General features: G+C 40.2%; 2 protein-coding genes and 1 long non-coding RNA gene across 3 annotated transcripts in view; 1 reads left to right on the top strand and 2 right to left on the bottom strand.

Moving 5' to 3' along the window:
• Positions 1 to 2,057: 2,057 nt before the first annotated feature.
• LOC146319967 (uncharacterized) lies at positions 2,058 to 5,287 on the bottom strand. Its single transcript, XR_014771457.1, has 2 exons — positions 5,018 to 5,287; positions 2,058 to 2,982 (listed from the first exon to the last, which is right to left on the bottom strand). It is a non-coding gene; the product is annotated as an uncharacterized LOC146319967 (long non-coding RNA).
• Positions 5,288 to 5,804: 517 nt separating this feature from the next.
• On the bottom strand, positions 5,805 to 16,052 carry vps33a (VPS33A core subunit of CORVET and HOPS complexes). Its single transcript, XM_084728086.1, has 13 exons — positions 15,895 to 16,052; positions 15,442 to 15,507; positions 14,625 to 14,752; positions 14,332 to 14,518; positions 14,070 to 14,186; positions 13,750 to 13,924; positions 12,746 to 12,939; positions 11,307 to 11,433; positions 11,107 to 11,174; positions 10,719 to 10,856; positions 9,461 to 9,598; positions 9,189 to 9,357; positions 5,805 to 7,216 (listed from the first exon to the last, which is right to left on the bottom strand). The coding sequence occupies exons 1-13, from the start codon at positions 15,994 to 15,996 to the stop codon at positions 7,023 to 7,025; spliced, it is 1,803 nt and encodes a 600-aa protein (XP_084584212.1). The 5' UTR covers positions 15,997 to 16,052; the 3' UTR covers positions 5,805 to 7,022.
• Positions 16,053 to 17,260: 1,208 nt separating this feature from the next.
• The window catches only part of LOC146319965 (rabphilin-3A-like), a 29,700-nt gene continuing 24,719 nt past the window's right edge, over positions 17,261 to 22,241 (top strand). Inside the window, exon 1 of the mRNA XM_084728085.1 lies at positions 17,261 to 17,532. The gene's annotated coding sequence lies outside the window, so the exon portion shown is untranslated. The remainder of the gene's footprint in view (positions 17,533 to 22,241) is intronic.

Raw genomic sequence — 22,241 nt, 5'->3', positions numbered from 1 at the left:
TAGAGGAGTGCACTCAGTAAAGAGCAGATCCCCTCCAGCCAACATATGGTGAAGCACCTACTGCAATGCCACCACAACTGTCACATGCAATCAGTGGAGATTTGCAAAGTTCTGCCAACATTAACATGACCCCCACATACGATGTCCTGAGCTGAAACTGATCAAACTGAAGCAGTTGTTGATCACTTGCTGCTGGTTAAGAAAAGAGAGAGGTCAGCTGTCAATGGGCACATAAAACAGAACTATCAAAAAATAGATTTACTGCCTCACATTTGTTTGTCTCCACCAACCAGTCAAGTTGGAGTTTACATCAATATCTGTCCAGACTCATATAATGTCTGTAGTAACTTTAGAGTGACTTTAAAGGAGTTTAATATGGAACTAACAACTATATTGACCTGTAACTTTGAGGGAATATAAAAAAGGTATTAAATGTAATTTTTCTGGCAAAATGGAAGTTATCAATATACATGTGTGATTCAGACCCTCAGTCCAGCGTTTTCAAACTGCAGAAATGTTACGTTACAGCTTTAAGATTTCCGAAAGCGTGCTAATGTTCATTTCATACAAAATACTGAATATAAGAAGCCTATTTGTAACTTACGCACCATTGATCTTGTTTACTTAAAACTGCCAGCAACTGCCTCGCAGTCAGCAACCCCCCTTATATAATGCAGCACAAATGAGGGGTTAGTCAGGAACAGCCATGGACCAAAAGAGAAAAGTGAACATTTTTGAAGACAAGATTACAGCAATGGAGGAAGACACTGAAGCCAGGAAACGCATATTATTTGCTGAACTAAACAGTGGATTAACAAACAAAGCCAATCACTTAGCTTGGGAGTGAACAGCAATTAATTCTTATCACATTGTTCATAAAGCTAATGCTCACCGCGGGCACTGACTGCAATACCCAAGGAAAATCACTTAAGTCAAACCACTTATGTCAAGTCTAGACTTAGTCTTATTTAGTTTTTAAAAAGTAATCATTTTGGGGGCATTTTGAAGCTGTTATAAGATGCCAGCAGAAGACACAAAGAAACTATGGAGAGGGAAAGGTCACAAACCAGACTCAAAGTTGGGACATTGCTTTTCATTGGCAGTGGTTCTCAAACTTTTTTTCTGGCAAGCCCCCCTTTCATATGCTGAACAAAGTTTGCGCCCCCTAACCTCACAGTTTTTATCAATCATTAATGGTAATCTGGGGAGGAACTGCTAAAAAAAAGTTTAGAAGGATAGAATCCGTAAACTTACTTGTTTATTTCCCCTACATAAATCATATTCATTCAACTTTGTTTCACTCTATATTTCTCCCCTGGCCTTCAACGTCCCCCCTGCAGCGGCTCTGCCCCCCAATTTGGAAACCACTGTGTTCGGGTAAAGTACATGAATATATGGATTAAACACAACACATAACAGTGCTGCACACTGATGAAAATATTATTTCTCTCTGTAATGTAAAATCAGACAATTCATCCATGCATGCCGTGTTTGATCCATTGTTTGAACTGTGTTGTACTTTGAGTGCTTTGAAAGGGCAAAGAAGTAACATGATATTAGATTTCTGTGTCTAACGTAGAGAAGTGTGTTTAGTGATTTGAAAAACAGTGTGTGTAGTGTTTTACAAGAAAGCGTGAGGCTGAGAATGTGCTTATGGTTGTGCAGATCTGGGCTGAGGTTTTGCTCCTTGAGTGTCAGGTTCCACTAACTGTGTGTTATTTTTTAATTTTAGTGCGCAAGCAATCATAAAAAGAAAAAACTGTAATTATTAAGTCTTGTTCCCAGGTTGTCAAATACTGACTCTTGGGTCTTGGTTGGTCCCAAGTGTCCCACAGCAAAATAATGAAGAGATAAGAGAATAGAAGGAGATGGCAGAGTCTCTGCAGAAACAGACGACACCACACACTTCTGGTGGGTCAGAAGTGATGATTGAGACGTATTATTTTAACATGTATGTGCACTGCTTTTAGGAAAATTCTGCAAAGAACAATTTAAGTTGAAATGAGTAGATTTTAACTCTACAAAACAGGGCCTCGTGATTATGAAGTAAGTGTTTATTGTGCTTTGGTGGTGCATACAGTATTGCCACCCATATTTACAATTTAAACCTGGACTCTTCAGGCCCTCTGGGAGCCTGGAGCAGCAGGAATGTCCCTCCCTCCCTGCCTGATGACTCAGCTTTCCCAGACACACAATGTCCCATCAGAACCAATCATAATTGTTTCACTAATCCACCCAGGAGACATTGGGACAGTCTCCGATGACATAGGCACTGCTGAAATGTCTTATTTACACATTCTTGTCAAACCTTGTATGTGCTTCCCTTGAAAAAAAAACAACTTTAAAGCTTTTATCAATCAAGAATACACTGATTTTATATGCTACACAGCTATACAAACATGTTTTACATTTTCATTGTGGTCATTTTCCAACACAGGAGATATCGCAGTTTCTAGATTGCACATTTAAGCACCGCCAACAAACACATCTGATGCAAGCTCACTCGTTTAAAATGAGTTTCACTGTGGAGTTGCTGTATATGCCTGCAACACCTTGTTTAGATAATTATAAAGATGCACAAAAGCTGTGAGCTCTACTGCAGAGTGCGAATCAAATAAGGAAGCAGACACGATCACTCCAGCTGTTACTGTTGTCTGTGGAGACATTAATGATTTATAGGAAGTGCACGGACCACAAATCCAAAGTAGGTCTGTGTCTTTAAGGAGCTCCAAGTCCGAGAACAGGCTCATTCTTCCACAGTCGGGTCTCCTTTTTTACTTTCCCACCATAAAATAAGTGGTCCATCTGGCCAGCAGCAAAGCACCAAACAGCACCGTGTAGCTGAAGAGAACAAACTTGAGGATTTCCCTGAACGTCCGGAGGAAGCGGATGAACAAAGGCTCCACATCCAAAGGCTCCTGCTGTGTCTTCTGCCTGCGACCAGGTTGAGTCAGGTGTCCCATGTTCTCACCTCGACCCATTCTGCAAACACACATTCGCCAAATTCCAGAATATAATACAAAATGACTTCAAGTAGCAAATACATTATTTTTTTAGTGCTTTATGTATTATTGATTGTGTTCAAGTTTATCTGTTGTAGAGGTGCAAATCAATTTGTTTTCAGCCTTATAGAAGCTGAGGAGGCTGCAGAATTAATAATTTATCTGTTAATTGCACTAAGTGGGTTCAGTATTGATCTGATTTGTTTGTGTACAGCCACAAACAATATAGACTGCTGAACATCTTCAGCATCCACCTTTCTGTTGATATTTCTACAGGGCTGCAGCCAATGATTTCTTCATTTATCGATTAATCTGCTGATTATTTTCATGATTAATTGATCAGTTGCTTGGTTCACAAAATAGATATTATCAACCCAATATTGTCCTATCACAGCTATATCAGTCTATATTGGTACTGGCATATATGTCAGGGTTCATCATTAAAGGGACAGTTCACCCAAAAATCAAAAATACATATTTTATCTTCTGGCCTTTTGTGTTTTTTTTGGTGCACTCGGCTTGTGAGGCTCAAAGCACCAAAATATACTCATATATTTATATTTAAAAATATATATATAATTTCAAAACTAGTCTCTCCAGAAATCATGACCCAGTTACTCAAGATAATCCACAGATCTTGTTGTGAGCAGTTTCATATGGGAACTATTTTCTTTCTGCAGTAGAACCAACAAACTATTCTCCTAGAAAGTTTTTTAATGTAAAAAAAAAGTTATTTGTCATTTTTAATCTAGACCTGCAATGTCTGTAAAATGTCACAAATAGTGAAGAATGTCCTTCCCAGTTTTTCAGAGTCCGAGGTGATGTCTTTAAATGTCTTGTTCTGTCAGTCCAAAGATATTCAGTTTAAGATGATATAAAACAGAGAAAAGCAGTATTTTTTTCCCCCGGCATTTTGCATGAAAAATTACTCTAGATTTATTAGCTTTCCTCAGGCAATCCTTTGGCTGGTTGAGCTTGAATGTTGTCCAATATGTGACTATAAATGTATTTTTGTTTAACAGAAAACAATGCAGATTGTTTTTATTTGTTACCTTTATAGGCATCATTTTGTGCACATGTGATCCTTTTTCTTAGTTCAGGTTTCATTCATGCATATGTTTTAGCTGTCTTTGTATTTTTTAAATGTAATTATTATAAAAAAAATACCAGCAAAAGTTTACTGACTGAGTGGCCAGATGTCATTTCATACAATAACGTTTATTGTAAACTGTAATTTATCCTGCATCTATTACATATCTTTGTCACAAGTGTTCATGGATAGATTCTATATACTGATATATATTCTGGATGATATTCTGTATAAAGAACATCAGCAAATATATCAATATCAGAATTTTTTATGCCTTAATATCAGTATCAGCATCAGTCCAAAACATCCAGTATCCGTCAGGCCCTTCTATAAAATGTAAAATAATAATGACATATTCTTAGAATCATAATTTTCCCAGAGACTAGAGATATGTCTTAAAAATTATTTCGTCCAACCAAAAGCTCAAAACCCCCAAACTCTTCATTTACCATCATAAAAGTATAAAGAAATGCAGCAAATCCTCATGTTTAAGATGCTGAAACCAGGAAATGTTTGACATTTTTGCTTCAACAGTGAATTAAACAATTATCAAAATAGTTTGCAACTAATTTTCTTTCAATCAACAAATTAATCAATCAACCAACTATTGCAATTCTACTTTTCAGGGAGACATACTGAATATATTTGTGTATGTTTTTGAAAAAGTGGTTATTCATTGGGCTGCAGCAGTTATAGCCAAATTCATATATGAAACATGTTTGTCAGAAAATGATGCTAATAAAAAATATACTTTCATGTCTAATTTAAAAAGATACATCAGTACAGTGTCGCCTGTTGTCTTATCTAAAAATACATTAATATCTCGTCCTGGTAAAGGCAAAAATGGAGAAAAATTAAACGTGCATGAATCACAAACAAGCTCATTGTATACTTTCTAAAATAAAAAAAACAATAGCAATCATACCTTGGTGTTGTTGGAGCAGGACAGGAGCTGATCAGCAAGTGGGCTCCTGTGCTTCCAGCCCTGAAGTCCAAGTTGGTGTGTGCAGCCTTGAGCGTTTCTAGCCCCTATGGCAGAGGAGGAGCCAAAAAGCAATAACTGATCACAAGGATCTGAATCCCCTGGGATTGACCTAATGGGAGTTTAAGTCTTCAGCGCACCTGCTCCTCAAACAAAGAAATTGTAGTGTAGGATTTTAGTCATCAAACAAAAAATTAGTATTTTCTAATTAAATCAGAGTCCAATCAACATCTAGGAAATGAACATAGATTTACCTAAGCCAGTTCACTAAAATATCCGAGTGCTGTCAGCAGGTCTCCATGTGTTCATAGTGTAAGGCACGGAGAAGGTATTGACTGAAAAGGAGATCAAACACCCTCCCGCAGCACAGTTATCCTCTACCGGAACATGGAGCAAATGGCCTCCTAATTCAATCAGTGTCCTGCGCTGTCAAATCATGGGCTGCCGTGGGCTGAGCTCTCCAGACAGCACAGGGCCATTACCGGCTGATCGGGAGGCCTGTTACGGCGCTAATTGCTCCTTCAGAGAGCTGGACCACTGCTGACGGATACACTCCCATCCCTGCCTTTCATCTGCTCTCCCTTATCACAATCACCCTGTCTTTCAGAAAATTATCTACTAAACAAAAGGCAAAATGGCTTCCCACATGATCGAGTATTTTCAGTGGTTTACAGGCTTTATTTACATATTTTTACTCCAGCAAAAGCCACAGAAAACTGCCGACAAAGCCTTCAAAAACCGAAGAAGTGCATCTTTAATTGTCTTATATATGACATCATCACAAACATCCCAAAGATTTTAATCATACATACATATATACAGTAGCGCCAGAGGGTAAATGGATGCAGAATTACAGTAGCATTAACCAGCTTTATATTATATTGTCTTGGTGCAAGTCAAGGACTGGTAAAAATTAAAGGCACCCTGTGGAGTTTATGACCACTAGAAGCACTGTGGAGCAATGTTTTTATGAGTGGGTCCATGTTTTGTTTGTATCATCCACAACCATGAGGCTGCAGGTGACGTGACACACATTTCTGCTGCCGGTCTCACTTTTCAGAGCCGTCCACACCAAGAACGACAACTATGACTATAAATATATTGTTTCAAAAAATCTAAGTCAGATGGATGGTGGAGTATTGTTAGATATTGTTGGGATCATGTTCAGACAGAGACACTGACAGCCAATCAAAATCCACAAAATATTGTCATTAACAACTTACCTATCAAACGCTTACATGATGTAATATTAAGCTGCAAATTACACATGAAATGTCATTTTACCTGACATACTGCAAAACAGTCTTAGGCGTTGAAGTTCGTTTGGTCCTTATTGACGTCTAGGATAGGATAGGATGGTGTTACAATAAGCATATACATGACAAAATGTATGCAACTTAAAACTTTGAGTAACTCCAGGTTGACTTTTCTTATCACAAAAGGACTCAAGTCACAGTCCCCAGGCTGAGAGTCCATTTCCTCCAAATGTAGACTTGCTTATGTCTTTAATAGCAGCAATGGCTTAATCTAATTGTTAAAGTTATCATTCTTGGCCTGCCCTTTCCATTGACCCACAGTTGGTGGTGGTGCTATACAAAGAGGCATAGGAAAGAATCAGAAAAGGCAAGCAAGAAAACATGGATATAACAATGCACGATTTAAAATATGCTTTTAAAAAAAAGTCAGCTTTACACGTTATGAAGAAGGAAATGCATTCATGTTGGGTGTTGAGCATACGCACAAAGTCTGAAGGTCAGTAACACTGAGATTAAACATGCTTTTGTTTAGAAGAAAACTCCACTGGGCACCTTTAAAGAGTCGCTGTTTAACATCTGTTGCACAGACATCAATGAAACACCTGCAGTACACTGATATAGACATGAAAACAGCAGCTGAGGTTTTCTGATGGATGAGGTGTTTGATGTAGCCAGGTGGGTGTACAGGTGACTCAGGGGGTCTGAGATTCAGGCCGGTCCATGAGGGATTTGATCCAAGTTGTACCGTTTATGAGTTTTGTGGTGGCTATGATGTACTCCATCCCGCTGTCTTCCATCTGAGAGAGGAAACGAAGAGCGGCGATTTCTGCGTACGACACTCCACCGAGGAAGAACACGAGCGTTGTCCGATTCTCCCCCTGCTGACCTGTATGACAGTAAAAAGAGATGCATGTCACTCCAAATGTAAAAGCTAAGTTAATTAAAAGGGGAAACTTCAAGCATGACAAATGACATTTCAGCTTTTCCTTCGTTTCTCTCTGACATGGTAAAAACATCAAATTTCACTCACTAACGGGAGGGATAGTTTGAATGTTTAGGTTGTATGAGGTACTTATCCATGATGAGCACCATATTACCTACAGTAGATGGCTGTCGGCACGTCCCCAGTTTGGAGAAGCAGCAGGAGTACCAGTGCAGGAAGCTAAGCAATGAACAGCCGTAGTTGCATGTTTACCGCTGCCTCAATCCGTTAGTTTGTTTGTCTTACTGTTTGACTTCTGTGTTTTAAAGGGTTAGTTTTGCCATTCTACCGTGTTCTGCTGTATTCGGTATATTTGTATACTTCTGTATTCTGCAACATAAAATTACTGTTTTTGCTGGAGGAGTCTGGTGGCTTTGGTGAAAGCAGTATTTGGCTTATATAACAATGGTTCCCCGTCGCAAAAAGGCTGTCTGACGCCAAGGTAAAGTAGTGAAAATATTCTAAATATGGTGCACAGTTAAACTGAAAATGTGTTTTTCATTTAATTAAAATATATTTTGCTGCTGACCCTGTCCACAGGTATACATTGCTTAGCTTCCAACACTGGTAGTCCTGCTACTTCTCCAAAGTGGGGGTGTGCTGACTGCAGACTGCCATCTACCGTAGGTAATATATTGGCGGAGTCCCAGTGTGTACCCTAATTATTGAACAGACTTTGCGGTGTGTTCCTGTTAAGTCTGCGAGGGTTTAGTGTTGTCGCAGTTTCAAATAATGAAGTCCATGTGGGCTCTCTTACAGACTTTGCGAGCCCTCTATAAACACATTCCATAAGACCGCATTTCTGCAGACTATGCCAAAGGGAATTAAGGAGCATTACAAAAAACAGACATGGGAAAAGCAACTATGAACAAACAACAAAAACAAAGTTTACATGCCAGTGTATGATGCTGTTTTGACAAAAACAAGTAAACTGATTACTTCAGTGCTTTACATGGTTGACAATGATTAAAAAAACAGCAATAAGGCAAATATATCAGGCAATTAAAACAATACAAACATAAAATGAAGTAAAACCTAATGAATTAAAGTTTTATTACTCATAAATCATAAGAAATGTTGGCAATAAAACATGCTTGAATTAATAAAAGGCTTTTTTGAGGTGCATTTAGAGAAATGTTTTAAAGAATGTCATACAGTCCCATTCCTGTTTATACCATTTCAAGCCCTTGCATGCTCTGACACTCAAAGACTACGAACTGATGTCAGCTAAAGTTTCTGAGGGTTCAGGGTTTATAAGGCTTTAGGGACCACACTGGGATCAGGCCAGCATCTATGGATAAATGCCTCATACAACCTTCACTTAAAAAACATCCCAACTATCCCTTTAACAAAATACAACTACAATTCAAAAGAGGACCAAGGCCTTTTCGCTAAAGCACCATATTTTGAAATGTGAGAACGCTAATTTAGCAATCACCCTCCCCCTAGATTACAGTCCTTTATTATCACCTTTTAAAATCCACTGTAAGGCAGGCATGTGGAAACAAGTCAACTGTCTGATGCTCAAACTCGCAGTTCTAATTAGCACATTTCAAATTGAGTGTGTAATCAAATTCATTATTCACATCAGTTTAACACCTCCTACTGCCAAGACGAATAGATGGAGGAAAACTGAAGGAAAGCGCTGGTGGTCACAGTATGTTGTTATCTAGCCTTCTCTTCAACACAGATGCATAGAAAATCCACAAACACTGACAGTGCTTCTGTCAGCTTTGTGTCATCAATCTGCTGCTGTTCAGCATTTGACAAAGCCTGTGTCTTATCTACACGTAGCAGGCAGGAGGCGGTTTACTTTCATTCTGTTTAGTGAGCAGCGGGGCAAACAGTAGCAGGCCTAGTTTTTACTGGTCCTTACGTTTCTTATGAAGCCCGGCAGGCAGCTGCTGTCTCTCCTCAAAGTGTGGGCCTGGAAGCATCTTCAGCACCTCTTCGATGCTACGCCACCCGGGCCTCGCCAAGACCTGGGTCAGACGGATGCTTAGCGGGGCGTAGCCACTGTACACGTAGGAGATGTCGTTGGGGTTCTGCAGGAATCAAAAAACACAAACAGGTTGCGGTCCTCCTCAAACCGTCAAGCATGCCTGGGTTTAACCCTCAAAGTTGTTTCTTCATTCATAAATCTCATACCTGTTCATTGGCGTCCTCCATCCACAGTTTAAGGGTTTTTCTGATGGTTGGGTAGTTGTTTCTTGAGCTCGTCTGTGGCTTTAAAAGACCCGCCTTCTCTAGGTTGTTCAAAGTCAGCATGTGTTCATAACCATAGGTCTTCACAAAAAACAAAAAGAAGCAATTATTTAAAAAACAGTCAGGCAGCAGTTTTTATTACACACAGTTTCCTGCTGGAAAAGGCGGGTTAGCACCAAAGAAAAGCACTGAAAATACTCACTAACTAGGGCTGAAAACTGTAGGCACTTTCCTTAATTGAGCATTGGTAACATTAATCAATTAATCACTTAATTGATATTAAAAAAACAAAAAAATTGTTTATATCAAACGTATTTTGTTCCTCCTCAATTTAAGTTTTATTTCCAGAGAAACATGTTGCAAATTCTCTGACAGCATTACTTTGCCAATGAAACATATAAAGAAGTGAAGGCCTACATATTAAACACACACTTTAATATCTGATAACATGGAGTGTGCTCACAAAAAGAAACTCTGTTATAGTTCAGATCTTTGAGAGCAGATCAATTAAATTTTACTTGTTTGCATTATTCTTAATAACTGATGGACTGATCATTGATTCATCGCTATCATCATAAACTTTTTTAGGTAGCTAAAAATACCTTTTCCTGCAACCCTGTGCACAACGGTACACTGCTTAGCTTCCATGCTGGTTGTCCTCCCTGCATGCTGACCGCCATCTACTGCAGCTAATACACTATCGATTAGTGCCTCCTACAACTGCACATCAAATAATCTGAACTATCCCTTTATGTGAACTTGTGTTCGCACTTCATTGGCACGTGACAATGACCTGACATACATGAGACTAAACATGACTGACAGTTATCATGTTGATAGATAAATTAAGTAAAGTTAGGCATGTGCTGTGGTGGGCGTTTGTCAATGTCAGCAGACTCCATTTCTAAGCTTTTTTTAGCAAATGTTGCACAAGACAGACAAGCCACTCAGGAAAGCATACAAACTTTATATCCTTTGTATTTTCCTGGAAAAAAAAAAGGTCCTGAGTTCTTTTTACGTAGAAAGAAACAGTTCACTGACTGTTATAGGTAACCGAGAAAGGGAAGATCTCATTTTCACCTTTAAAGTCCACAGTACAAAGCAAATCGCCCCTACTTTTCTTTGTTAATGCAGCAGTAATGTACAGACACAGAAAGGACATCACCTCCAAAAAAACAAATCTTTATGTCTTTGACTCTACCTGGAGAATCTCCCTCTTGTAGTAGTCCAACACCTTCTGCTTGAGGCCATTGTTGCAGACTGACTGCATACACACTAGACGCAGAATCTTGATCAGCGGATCCTTTTGGGCGATGCAGTCTTCAATATATGTGTTCACCTGGATCGTAACATAATGGTCATCAGAACTACAGTGCATCCATAAATCAAGTACATAAATCACTCAATTAAATCAGAACCAGAAAACATTAATAACAAATGCAACAAAATATTTATGATTATTGTGAGGATTTCAGTAAATTTAGTAAAATCATATGAAACCATAGCACATGTATGTACATACTTATGTGAGAATCATTTCTCTGACATATTAGCTTTGGAAAAACAATGGGTACATAGATGAAGAATACCTTGTCTGTGTCGACTCCAGTCATAAACTCCTGCTCCACTGTTAGATTATCAAAGAAGGCCTCAGATGCTGAAACATAAGTTAGATTTGACCACATTATTATAACAAACCTAGACAACACAGGATTCTACCATCCATAAAACCATCAGAAAATAAACATGAAAAGCAGTTTAAAAAGAAAAGAGGGAGTGATTTACGCACTGGTGATGTCCTTGATCAGCTCTGCTATAGAAGTGTGGTTTGCCAGCGAGCTTCGTGCTGCCTGCATGTGAGGCAGCTGAGACACAAACTGCTTTATTTCCCCCACTGTTTTGGCATTGTGGCGTTCCTGAAAGACAAAAAATATCACTTTACTGACTGAGCTATTAATATGTTTGATACTGCAGCTCAGAAAAAAACAGAATTTAAATGATGAAATCCAATTTAATTACAAAAAAAAGTACATCATGCAGAACACCGGTAAATTCAAACAGATGTAAAAGAGGTTTGGACATGGAAGAAAAATAAAAAAATAAAACCAAAAACAAGGTTAGGAAGCTGCTGCTCCTTTATCTAAATATATCTGCAGATAAAACAGTTCAACCCCTCTTCAATAAACTATTTTAGTTTGTACAATCAATTAAGTTCCTGAAAACCTTTCTAATGGAAAGCGTCTTTCCATTTTACTTTTACAAAGAGCAGTCTGCTAATGCTCACCATTTTCCAGGGTTAGAACACCTCTGATACTTGTATTACAAATCAATGTACCTGAGTCCTGAGCTGATGAGAGAATGGTAAGATGTTTGGCCTTGTTAAGCACTTTACTTGGTAATTTATCTTATCTCCAGGTGATTGTCATCACTTCCCTAACTTCATGGATTTCTGTTATGACCTTTGTGGTGAAATGCCACAGATTACAATCAGATCAGATCAGCTCTGCTGGGATGTCTGGAAGTGATCTAGTGCAGCTCTCTGGAAGTACCAGACACTGCAACTACATCTATTTAGCATTCTTGTGATGAACATTACATTATAATCATTTTAGTGCATGCAATGTGCAAGAGTGACCTCTTCTTACAGGACTAGTATTATCTGGGGATATCAGGTGATTTGTAAATAACTGTGGAGGTCATCTGCAATCTTAGTCACATGTAAATCGGCCATGTCTGAAAATTCCACTGCACATTATTTCTGTTTTTTTTTTTTTTACATGTGTTTTTTGTTGTCAGACAACTGAACAGCTCCTGTGAGATTGGCTATATTGACTTTTAAAATGAGTGACAGTGAAGGTTAGGAGCAACAAAAGCTTGCCATGCTCAAGTAGAGCCATAAACTATCTGATACTTGATCTAAATGAGCTGCAAATTTGTATCTATGCCTCTAACACATGTAGAAAGTTGGCAAAACAAATCTCAACTATATTATTAATCTGGCTGCTGGAGGACAGACGCTCCACCTCTGAAAAGCTGATGTTAGGCGGAGCCTTGACATCATATCCGTGGGATAATGTCAATAAATTCGAGTAGAACACAGTCTTCACTTATCCCGTGTGACTGTGATACACTAAAAACAGATGTGCAGGGTCATTTCCAAGTCACACAAAGTCCTCTGGTAATACTTATCCTGTGTGAATAATAGGTTAAAGATGAGGCAAGACCAACCTCAAAGGCAGCTGAAATTATTTTGGCCTTCTTGCTGAGTGCTGCTCCGACAGCGTTGAAGTTTTTGTCCCGTATTTCTGCATACAGTTCCTCTGCTGAGTTGAGCTGTAACTTCTTGGGCTCTGTGGGGAGATCTTTACTCGCCTCACCTTGTTTCTTCTGCGCAAACTTCTCAGGAGGCAACTTGACATAACCTGCGAGTCAGAGAAAGTGAAAACAAGGACTGGCAATTAATAAAAACACAAAGAAAAAAGAAGATATTAAATAAACACACAAATGCATGCAGACTTACAGGGTGATTCAAACATTTTTGACACATTTTGGGGTCTAAATTACAATAAATACAACAAGTTTTGGAATTGGTCACTAGATCTCCCCAGCCTGCACCTGTGAAATGGCCTGCAACATAATCCTTTAGGGGCAAAGGTACCCATCAAAGTACGTCCACTAAAAGTACTTGTTTTTGCCCCTGACGTGCTCAGATTGTTATTCTAAGTGTCTGACAACACCATGAAAATTTTACCTCGCAGAACACAGGAGCTGGTGGTCTACCACTGACCACTGACTCAATCAATTGGTTTGTTTGTGTTATTGTGTGACTTTGAAGGGAGTGTTATAATGTGCCAAAACCAGAGCAGTTTAAAATTACTGTTACTGTTGCTGTCAGTGGGGTCTGATGGCTTTTAAGAGAGCGATATAGCGGTTGTTTCTAGTTAAACAAAAAGGTTCGTGTTCTTTAACATAAAGGTATATCTCTGTAGCTATCGTTTCCATGGTGTTGTCAGACACTTAGAATAATAACTTGAGCCTGTCCATGGCAAAAACGAGCATTTTGGTGGACAGACTTTGCAGCTGCTATGACAGAGGATCTAGTGGACCAATGCCAAAGGTTTTTGTACCTATTAGACACCCATACCATAAAACAAAAAAGGTTTTAAAATGCTGATATAACTCTAACTATGCATTCATACATAATAAGAAAGAGTTGCAGTGTTTATTCTGACCATTATTGATGCCATAGATCTCATCAATGAGGCCCTCGTAGGTGAGCTGCGTGGCCAGAGGCGTGAGCAGGTCAACATTACGGTCCAGGAGGAGCAGGGTATCGAACACGGGCAGGATCTGATTCTGACTGCCGGCAAACTCCCTCTTCATCCTCAGCATCATGTTGGCAACATGCTGAGAACAAGCAGAGGATTTCATTCAGAAATTCATATTCCTTGTTGCTGCTGATCATCTGTCCATGTGCAAGAAGCAGTTTCTTTCAGCATAATACTGATCAGCAGATTTCATACAGAATGATTCCACCTCATATCACACTCACCCGTGCACAATCCCCTTTCCCATATATCTGTGGGATGGTGCCATATAGCGCCTGTAAGGTCATGAGGCCTTTGGCTGTGTGGTAAAGGCTTGTTTGGTCATTTTCTAAGTAGCACTCCTGTAACAGACAAAAAGGAGTTAAAATATCATGACAGTTATGTCAAAATATTGGTACTGTTGATTTGAAACTAATCCTCACTGTATAACAACACTGAGATACTTCTAATGGTCTATATACTCTGGGATGTACAAGTTCAACACACCCTGAAAGCACTTTCATACTCCATGGAGAGCAGGTCACCATCATAGGGGATCAGGTCCAGGATGTACTCATCAATGTTGATAAATGAGCCCAACACACCCTGCTCCTTCAGCCGCTGTTCACACAGCATGCTCCGCCGAGGCACAAACAAAATGTGGAAGTCTCGAGAGGAATGCATCTTGTCCTCACTGAAAGGTGCACAATTCAGGACAAAAGTATTAAATACTGTGGACGGCTTTGCAAAGTGACAGGCACAATGACTGTGGGGTTTAAAAATAGAACAAATAAACGGACCTGAATACATTCTCAGCAATGATGTCCATGAGTTCCAGTCTGGGACGGACAAAGAAGATGATATTTTTGACGTCAGCAGAGGGGAGCCTGCCGCTCTTGAGGGTGAACATCTTTTCCACTTCATGTTCCTTAAAAACACAATCATGAACATTATACATGTATTTGATGTCTAAAATTAATTAACACCTAATCTATGTTATACACTGTGCCTTTGATGCCAGATATATGTCATCTGGACCTAGTCTACAGCGTTGCCAGATTGCACTGGTTTCTGCCCAGTAGACTTGGATGGGTGGACAGGATTTGTGTAGGTTTACTATAAGTTGGGCTGTTATTTGCAGGTAAAATAAGTAGGACTCGTCAGGTGCTGTTTGTAAACGCACCAGACAGACAGTTCACTGTTGACTGAGTCTCATTCCCAGGATGGCAAATAGAAATGTTTTGAGTTTTGTATAAGTCAATGTTTTATTTTGGGGGGGGGGATAAATCATGCATAGTTTGCCCTTGAACATATTAATAAAGTAACAGTATATATTAAAGAGATATTCATAAATTGTATTTCTTAGATATGCAAGCACATCCAGCACAACTTTGATATGACACAGGCCTAATTAAAAAATGTGATAAACTACAAAGCTGTTGCTGTTGTTTATGAATTGATTGTACTATTCATTATAGAGGAGATTTAGGTGTTTTTGCAACATTCTGGGCTGATATTGAGCAATAATTGGGTTGGAAAACATCAAACCAATCTGGCAACACTGCTAGTCTGTTGGACTATTTTATTACAAAAAAATTGTGCACAGAAAGCACTTACCTTCAGAAGAGAGTACTGAGCTATCAGTCCAAAAGGTCCCGTCAGATATTCATCCCAAACTATGGCCTAAGGAGAAAAAGTAAATTAAATGATGTATGTCAGTGCCAAGATCTGAAAAAATATATTTATGCGGAAATGTTTGCTGTCGGTTTTTCCAATGATTTAGCAATTAGCTAATGACTCAAATAAGAAACTGATATACAGTCACTCTGAGGAAACTATGCAACGTGCAGATGAGCATGTAGCTAACTATATTGTGAGCCTGAATATATCCACACTCAAAACATTTCTCTCTTCACACTACCAGCAGTATTTATGTATTTTAAAAGTTATGTCGCCCATTGACAGCTCCATGATAACGTTGAGGCTGAAGGGACTAGCTTACTGCCCATTCACTTCTCTGGATCACCGTCGCAGTTTCAGCCATGTTTCACATTTTTGTATGTTTATTACCTTGCTTCCTGCACATTTGTCCAAAAACTCTCGAAGCTCTTTCCGTGCTGCTTCTCTCAGAATGTTTAAATTCACTCTTCCGTACGATAGGTGGGCAGCCATGTTTCTTTATCAGAAACACAACAAATCAGGTGACCACATCAGTAAAACTCAGTCACGTGACCAAAGAAGATTCAATGTCAAGATAGTTCATGCCGTATCCTAGCCAGAATGGTAATTCCTTCACGCTAACTTCCTGCTCATTGTCTTAACATATCGCAAAAGTCCGAAATAATCATAAATAACACCAACTAGTTACCTCATTAGCTAGCTAACAGGATAGCTATCCTCCATGACTTGAAGCAGCTAATTCCTATTGCACATGCGTAAATAAATTTTCGTTAAACAACATCGCTAAAACCAGTTTTAAGGAATATCTGCATCTCCCATACATACTACTAACAGTAAATTGAACATATATATAATATGTCTGCTTATATCACATGTATCAGAATGCACGTTTTCCCAATTTGAGTAGTCTTCATGAAGGACGCGAATACGGAAGTACGAACGATGCACCATCTTGTTTCACCCGTAGGCTTTTCCTGTGTGTAGGTGTGGCAAACATTCATTATAACCACTGAAAATCATAGAAAAATAACGTAAACCTCCACATATAATATTCTAAAACCAAAATGCTTTCACAATGTATGTTTCTGTACCGATCCCAGTTATATTACATGGAAATCTGTCTTGTAACACAGCAAAAGAGACGCAGTTCTTCCTTTCTTTGCTGCAATGAAAACTTAATCCGTTAGATGGCGCAATGTCTCCACAGTAGGAATTAAAGTGGAGGTATGCTCTTATGACTGAGACACTTAAAAATTCAGTGGTTATTTTTTGGAGATAAAATTGTTCCCGCAAACGAATATATTAACCCAATTCGTGTGACTAGAAAGAAAGTGCCGGTAAATTCTGTAGTTTATTTTGTTGCTGGAAAATAATAGAATATTTCTGCAGGTCCATAGTTATGGGGCATAAAAATGATCACAAAACAAAAGCAAAGCGACTTAAGATAAAAATAGAATGGTCACACAATACTATTAAAAGCCCTTGCATTCAAATGAGAATAAAACTTAAAAGAACCATATGATCTTGTTCTTATGTGTATGTTAAAATGCAATAAAGCACAGTTACAAATTACCACAGCCAATACATCATCATGAAGCATAAAAAATTACTTGTCAATGGGGCTGCATGGAGGATGAGACAAATTTAGACACTATGCGCTGTTAGGAAGACAATCGCATCAGGTGATGACTGTCCACTTAAAGCATCAGTGTTATCACTTCAGATCCAGGGGTTTCCTTCCCAGGGTACCAAGGGCTTTCCATCCTCCTCCACGCAGGAGAGAAGACGAGTTCCCACGCATTGTGGAGGTCCGCTGTGCCTCTAGCAATAGACTACTCCTCCAGGCAAAAAATAAAAAAATAAAAGCACGGGTTCTGGTGACAGGCACCATGCGCAATGACTGACTCTGTGCTCGGATCCGAGCGCCGCACAGAAATTTAGTCCGCATCATTCCTCTGACAGCTTCCTGAGAGAGAGGAGAGGAGAGGAGAGGAGAGAGGAGAGAGGAGAGCAGGGCTGGATTCTCAGGTAGGATAAATCATCTCCTTCGAAGGATTTTCAAACATTGCATCCTCAAGCTAAAATCTCTGTGAGGATATTGCGTTTGGCCAGTGACTCAGTGCATTAGAATTTCTCATTTACAAGTTGAATGAATGCAGCATTTCATTCACAAGAGAGAAGGATTGTAATGATCACTGATGAGGGAACACATTTCATTGCTTCTATTTGTTAATTTGATGGGAAACATTTTTGTCTTTATGAGGCAGTTACTTACTGAGTCATTTGAATGTAAAAGGAACATTTGTGAATGTGTGCAGTGGAGCCCAGTGTGCATGGAGCTGCTGCTAATTAACCTATGTGAGGTACAAATTATGTAAATGAACGTTTGATTGATTCCTTTGTTTTATGGAAAACATGTCTCAGTGAAAACATTGCTCTGCAGCAGAATGCTCCTGTCATTCATGAAGAGGTGCTCACAGAGTTGATTACCTTCTTATTTTGAATTGTTGCATTGATTTTACTACAGCATGCTTTGGTGTTGTGATTATGCACTCATGAATGGCTGGTAAATATAACTCTTGGTGCAGCTCGATAGGATTTGTTAAATCCTCCTTGCTGGTGGCTGGCTGCACTCCTGGGTGCTTCTTCCTTGTTGCAGATCTGATATAAGAAAACAGACCTGGTAAGTCATGAGGGAGATTGTGGTTGCGGTCCCTGGGCGTTGCTGCAGGATTTTTAGGAGCACACACACTGGGGCTTGCAGACTTAAGGAGGAAAACATTAGTTGATGCCTCCAGATGCTGATGTGGGCAGGGCATCTCTCAACTCCAGCTGTGCCACACAGGACAGGTGCTCCTACTTGTTGTGATATTACCTCATCCTGCATCCGCAGGTTATATTACACTTTGTGGGTTAGAGCAGAGCATGTTGTAAACAGACTTATTGGGTCCAAAACTGGTTCATTGCTTCTGGTGTTAATATGGAAGGAGGACAGAAAAAAAAAGAATCCGCCTCTCGGTTCTACCATCTCCAACTCCTCCTACAGACCTGAAGCATGGGGATTAAATGGGGGAGGGGAGAAAAAGACTGAATGAACCAGTCTGAGAGATATCTGCAGCTGCCTCCTCTCACATGAGCAACCACAGTAGTGATTGGACGACACCCTTTATGCTGGTACCTCTCTGTATGTATTTCTGTCCAGAGAAAGACTGAAATTAAGAGGGAAAAGGGGCAAATTGTTTCGTTGGACATATCACATAAAACAAGAGAAAACGAGAGATGGAGAGCACTAAGGAAATATGGGTGTTTAGGGAAAAGGTGAAAAAAATGGAGGAAGTGCTCTGCACACTAACTGCATTATTTAAAGCTGAAGGATACGAGGCGACTGTACCCATAATCCCATGTCTTTTTCAGCTTGTCTTCCTCTCTAACAATGCTGCCTTGAACCATCCTAGCAAGATGCATAATTTCTGACAAATTTCAACCCTGTTTATTGCTATGAGAGATGCTCCACTGGCACTGTTCCTGCAACAATGCCCCGTTCTGCTCGGGCTTTGAAATTTGGCGCAGGTACAGTCTACTACAAACACAGAGGCTGGTGGACACACACATGCACACACACGGCTTTTAATCATTCTGATTCTCGTCTTCTGATCTTGCCGTTACCATGGCCACAGTTGGTAAAGGTGCATGACTCCATGTTCCTCTGAGCTCTTCACAATCCATATATGGAGCTCAGAACCCAAATCATATGTTATACTCCAATCTGTCCCTTTCTGTGCCCCTGCTGCTTGCGAGCATATTTCTAAATTTCTTTGTATGAGAGACATTTTTCTGCTTCAGAAGGGAGTGGCTTCATCTTCAAAATCTCATCAGAACGCTGGATGAGAATCGATTCACCGGCCTCTCTGAAACTGGTGATTAGATCTGCCTAAACACTGTGGCATATTGGAAAAGACAGATATAATTAATGTGGCCTTTAAACAAAGTTCCCCCAAGAGAGAGAGGAGTGAAAAATCCGAAACAGAATCGGGCTGTGGTTGAATCTATATAGCACGAGCCTACCATTTATAAGCTCTGACACTTATATCTAGCTGATTAGAGTCACCTCTGTGCATACGCTGTAGCTGCATTAATGCCCCAGAAGCTCAGAGTGACGTCTGAATAAACAAACTTTGCATTTCAAGTCACATAACCACCGAGCCTCCCAACAGGGGGTTCTGTCTCAGAAGTTGGCCTTCTCTTTTAGTGTTGCAGCGTTTCCAGACCAGAACAGGCTTTCGGTTGCCAACAGATCTGCTAAAAACCCCCAGGGGCATTGTTGTACCTGCTAGTTTGCTGGTGGGACAAGAGGGAGGGTCGGATATCCAGCAGCTGAACCGTGCCAGATCTTTGCAGAGACAGAATCATGCCCATCCCACTGAACGACCGATCAATAGGAGATGTGATTTGTTTCTTCATATGTTATAAGAGATCCATGTGGTTTATCTCAACAGACCACCAGCTGTAGGTCACTTCTGGTTAGTGGGGGAATAATCTTTACAACGGACCTTTACTGCGCTGATTTAATGCCCCTGTCTGGTAGTACTTGTTTCCTGGAGATAAGATGGGAGGAAATTGAAGGAGCATGACTGGTCAATGCATCAGCAGCCAGTTCTCAAAGTCCCACCTCTTACCTCTGGGGCATACAGGGATGAATCACCATCAGCCGAGCAAATTTGAGACTTACTGCAGGCTCTTGCTGGAGTGCAATTAATTGAGTGCTCCTCCATGTCCGATAGCCATTTACTTGTGTTCTAAAATAAGGCCTGGATGAAAGAGGTCTCTGAATTACGTCAAAATGTCTGGAACAGTGTGGGTCAGCAGATGTTTTTCTGCTGAATTTGATTGTGATTACTAGGATTGGGTGATGTCTGCCGAATTGGCAGATGACGATGTCCACAGTCAAACATCATGATGGATGATGATATTGTTGTTTGGCAGAGGAGGCTAAATGGGACTGATGCACATTCTTGTCAGCTGTCTTTGGGTCAACTTGTCACTTTCTGGATAAACTAGTAAAACCATAACCTGAAAAAGTTGTTTATTAACCCATTATTTGCCTTAACCCCAAGATTAAACATTCAAGAGACCTCACACCTGATTCTAGCTTTAAACAAAGACAACAAATGTTCTTATCTCTGTTGGGGTGTAGTGGTAAATACTATACAGAGGTGTATCTCCTCATTGATTGATGAGGAAAACAGTAATGCAAAAAAACAGCAGCCTGATTGAAAGAAACACAGAAACAGCAGCCTGATTGAAAGAAACACAGAAACAGCAGCCTGCAGAAAAGAAACAGCTGCCATCGATCGTGCATCCTGGATTCGCCTTTTTGGGAAGGTTTTAAGAAAACAATAAATGGAGACCAGTGGTGGACCAATGGTGCCCCCATGTTTAAAAAAAAACAAAAGACCCCAAAAGTATCCTCCTGGATGCCCCTGTCAGATATATAAGTGCCCTTCCAGTGGACAAAATGGGATGAAGAGCCTTCCAGTTGATAAAACATGATGAATTTTGGTGCGGATGCCCCGCCACATACAGCTGATGCCCTTTTTATTTTTTTTGCCCCTGCCCCTCTGACAGCCTGAGTCTGTCACTGATGGAGGTGTAGTGCAATGACCAGCAGCAACAGCTTCTTTTATTTTCTCTCCCACATGTCAACAATGAAACTTTGCCAACAACTCCTGCCTTACAGCAACCTCAAATACATTAGGCTTGTAAATCACTATGTTCCAATGGTAGACGGCTCAGTGGTCGATGACTGTCAGCCATCGCGATGGAGGATGGCATTGATGGCATTTCTTTATCGGCCAAACCCAAGTGATTACTAAAACTGAGACCTATAAGACAGGAACAGCTAATTCAGTGTTGATTTAAGAATGAAATTCACAGTGCCCAATCCATTTGGGTCTGTTGTTGCAGGGCCAACAGTGATAGCAGGATAACAGCACGGTAGCTTGTTGGTCACTGGATGGTCTTTCCTGTTTGTTCTCCAGCCATGCGGGACCTGGAGCCATGCCTGCCGAGAGGATGTAGCTGTGTGTATTTGAATCAATGCAACACTCTCACATTTGAGAGGTGAAGAGTCCTCACAGATGGTTCCACAGATGGTCCCTGTCAACGCCGTTGTCTGACTGAAAACATGGATAATTTGTCGATGCCACGGACCTAAAAGGCTAACAAACATCCTCACTGTTTCCCAAAATAGAGTTCAATAATTTCTCAATCTGTCCGACCCTCTGTGTGATCTTTTTCATCCCAAATCCGCTGCGCCGTACATAATTTCTGATAAGAGATCCCAGTACATAAAGAGCACACTAATGCCTTAAAGAGGGGACTTACACAGAGTGAAAAGCAATGGGGGTGGTGGGAGTTGTAAATAATTAAGAAATGCTGAGTGATGTTTTCCTCCTGCAGTGGAGGGCTTCTTGGTGCAGTGCTTTACAAGCTTGCCCAGGTCCAGGCCTCACTGTGCTGCTATGTTGGCATCTCACAGTCCCTTTATGGGGGATGGATGGAGTTGTTCCAATACAACTGGGAGTGGGTGGCTACCTCGTGTGTTCTTTGGTCCTTCCTACCCTGTCTCCACACTCGCCCTGCATGCCTGGTGTGTCAGCATTAGACATCAGCAGCTGACTACTGCGAGGAGTTAGTTCACGAGACCAAATGATCTGTTTTGTGACAATCCACTCAAC

Source organism: Lutjanus erythropterus, chromosome 10, assembly GCF_056507025.1.
Source record: "Lutjanus erythropterus isolate fLutEry1 chromosome 10, fLutEry1.hap2, whole genome shotgun sequence".
Lineage (NCBI taxonomy): Eukaryota > Metazoa > Chordata > Actinopteri > Lutjaniformes > Lutjanidae > Lutjanus > Lutjanus erythropterus.
This window is presented reverse-complemented; position numbering and strand designations above follow the sequence as displayed.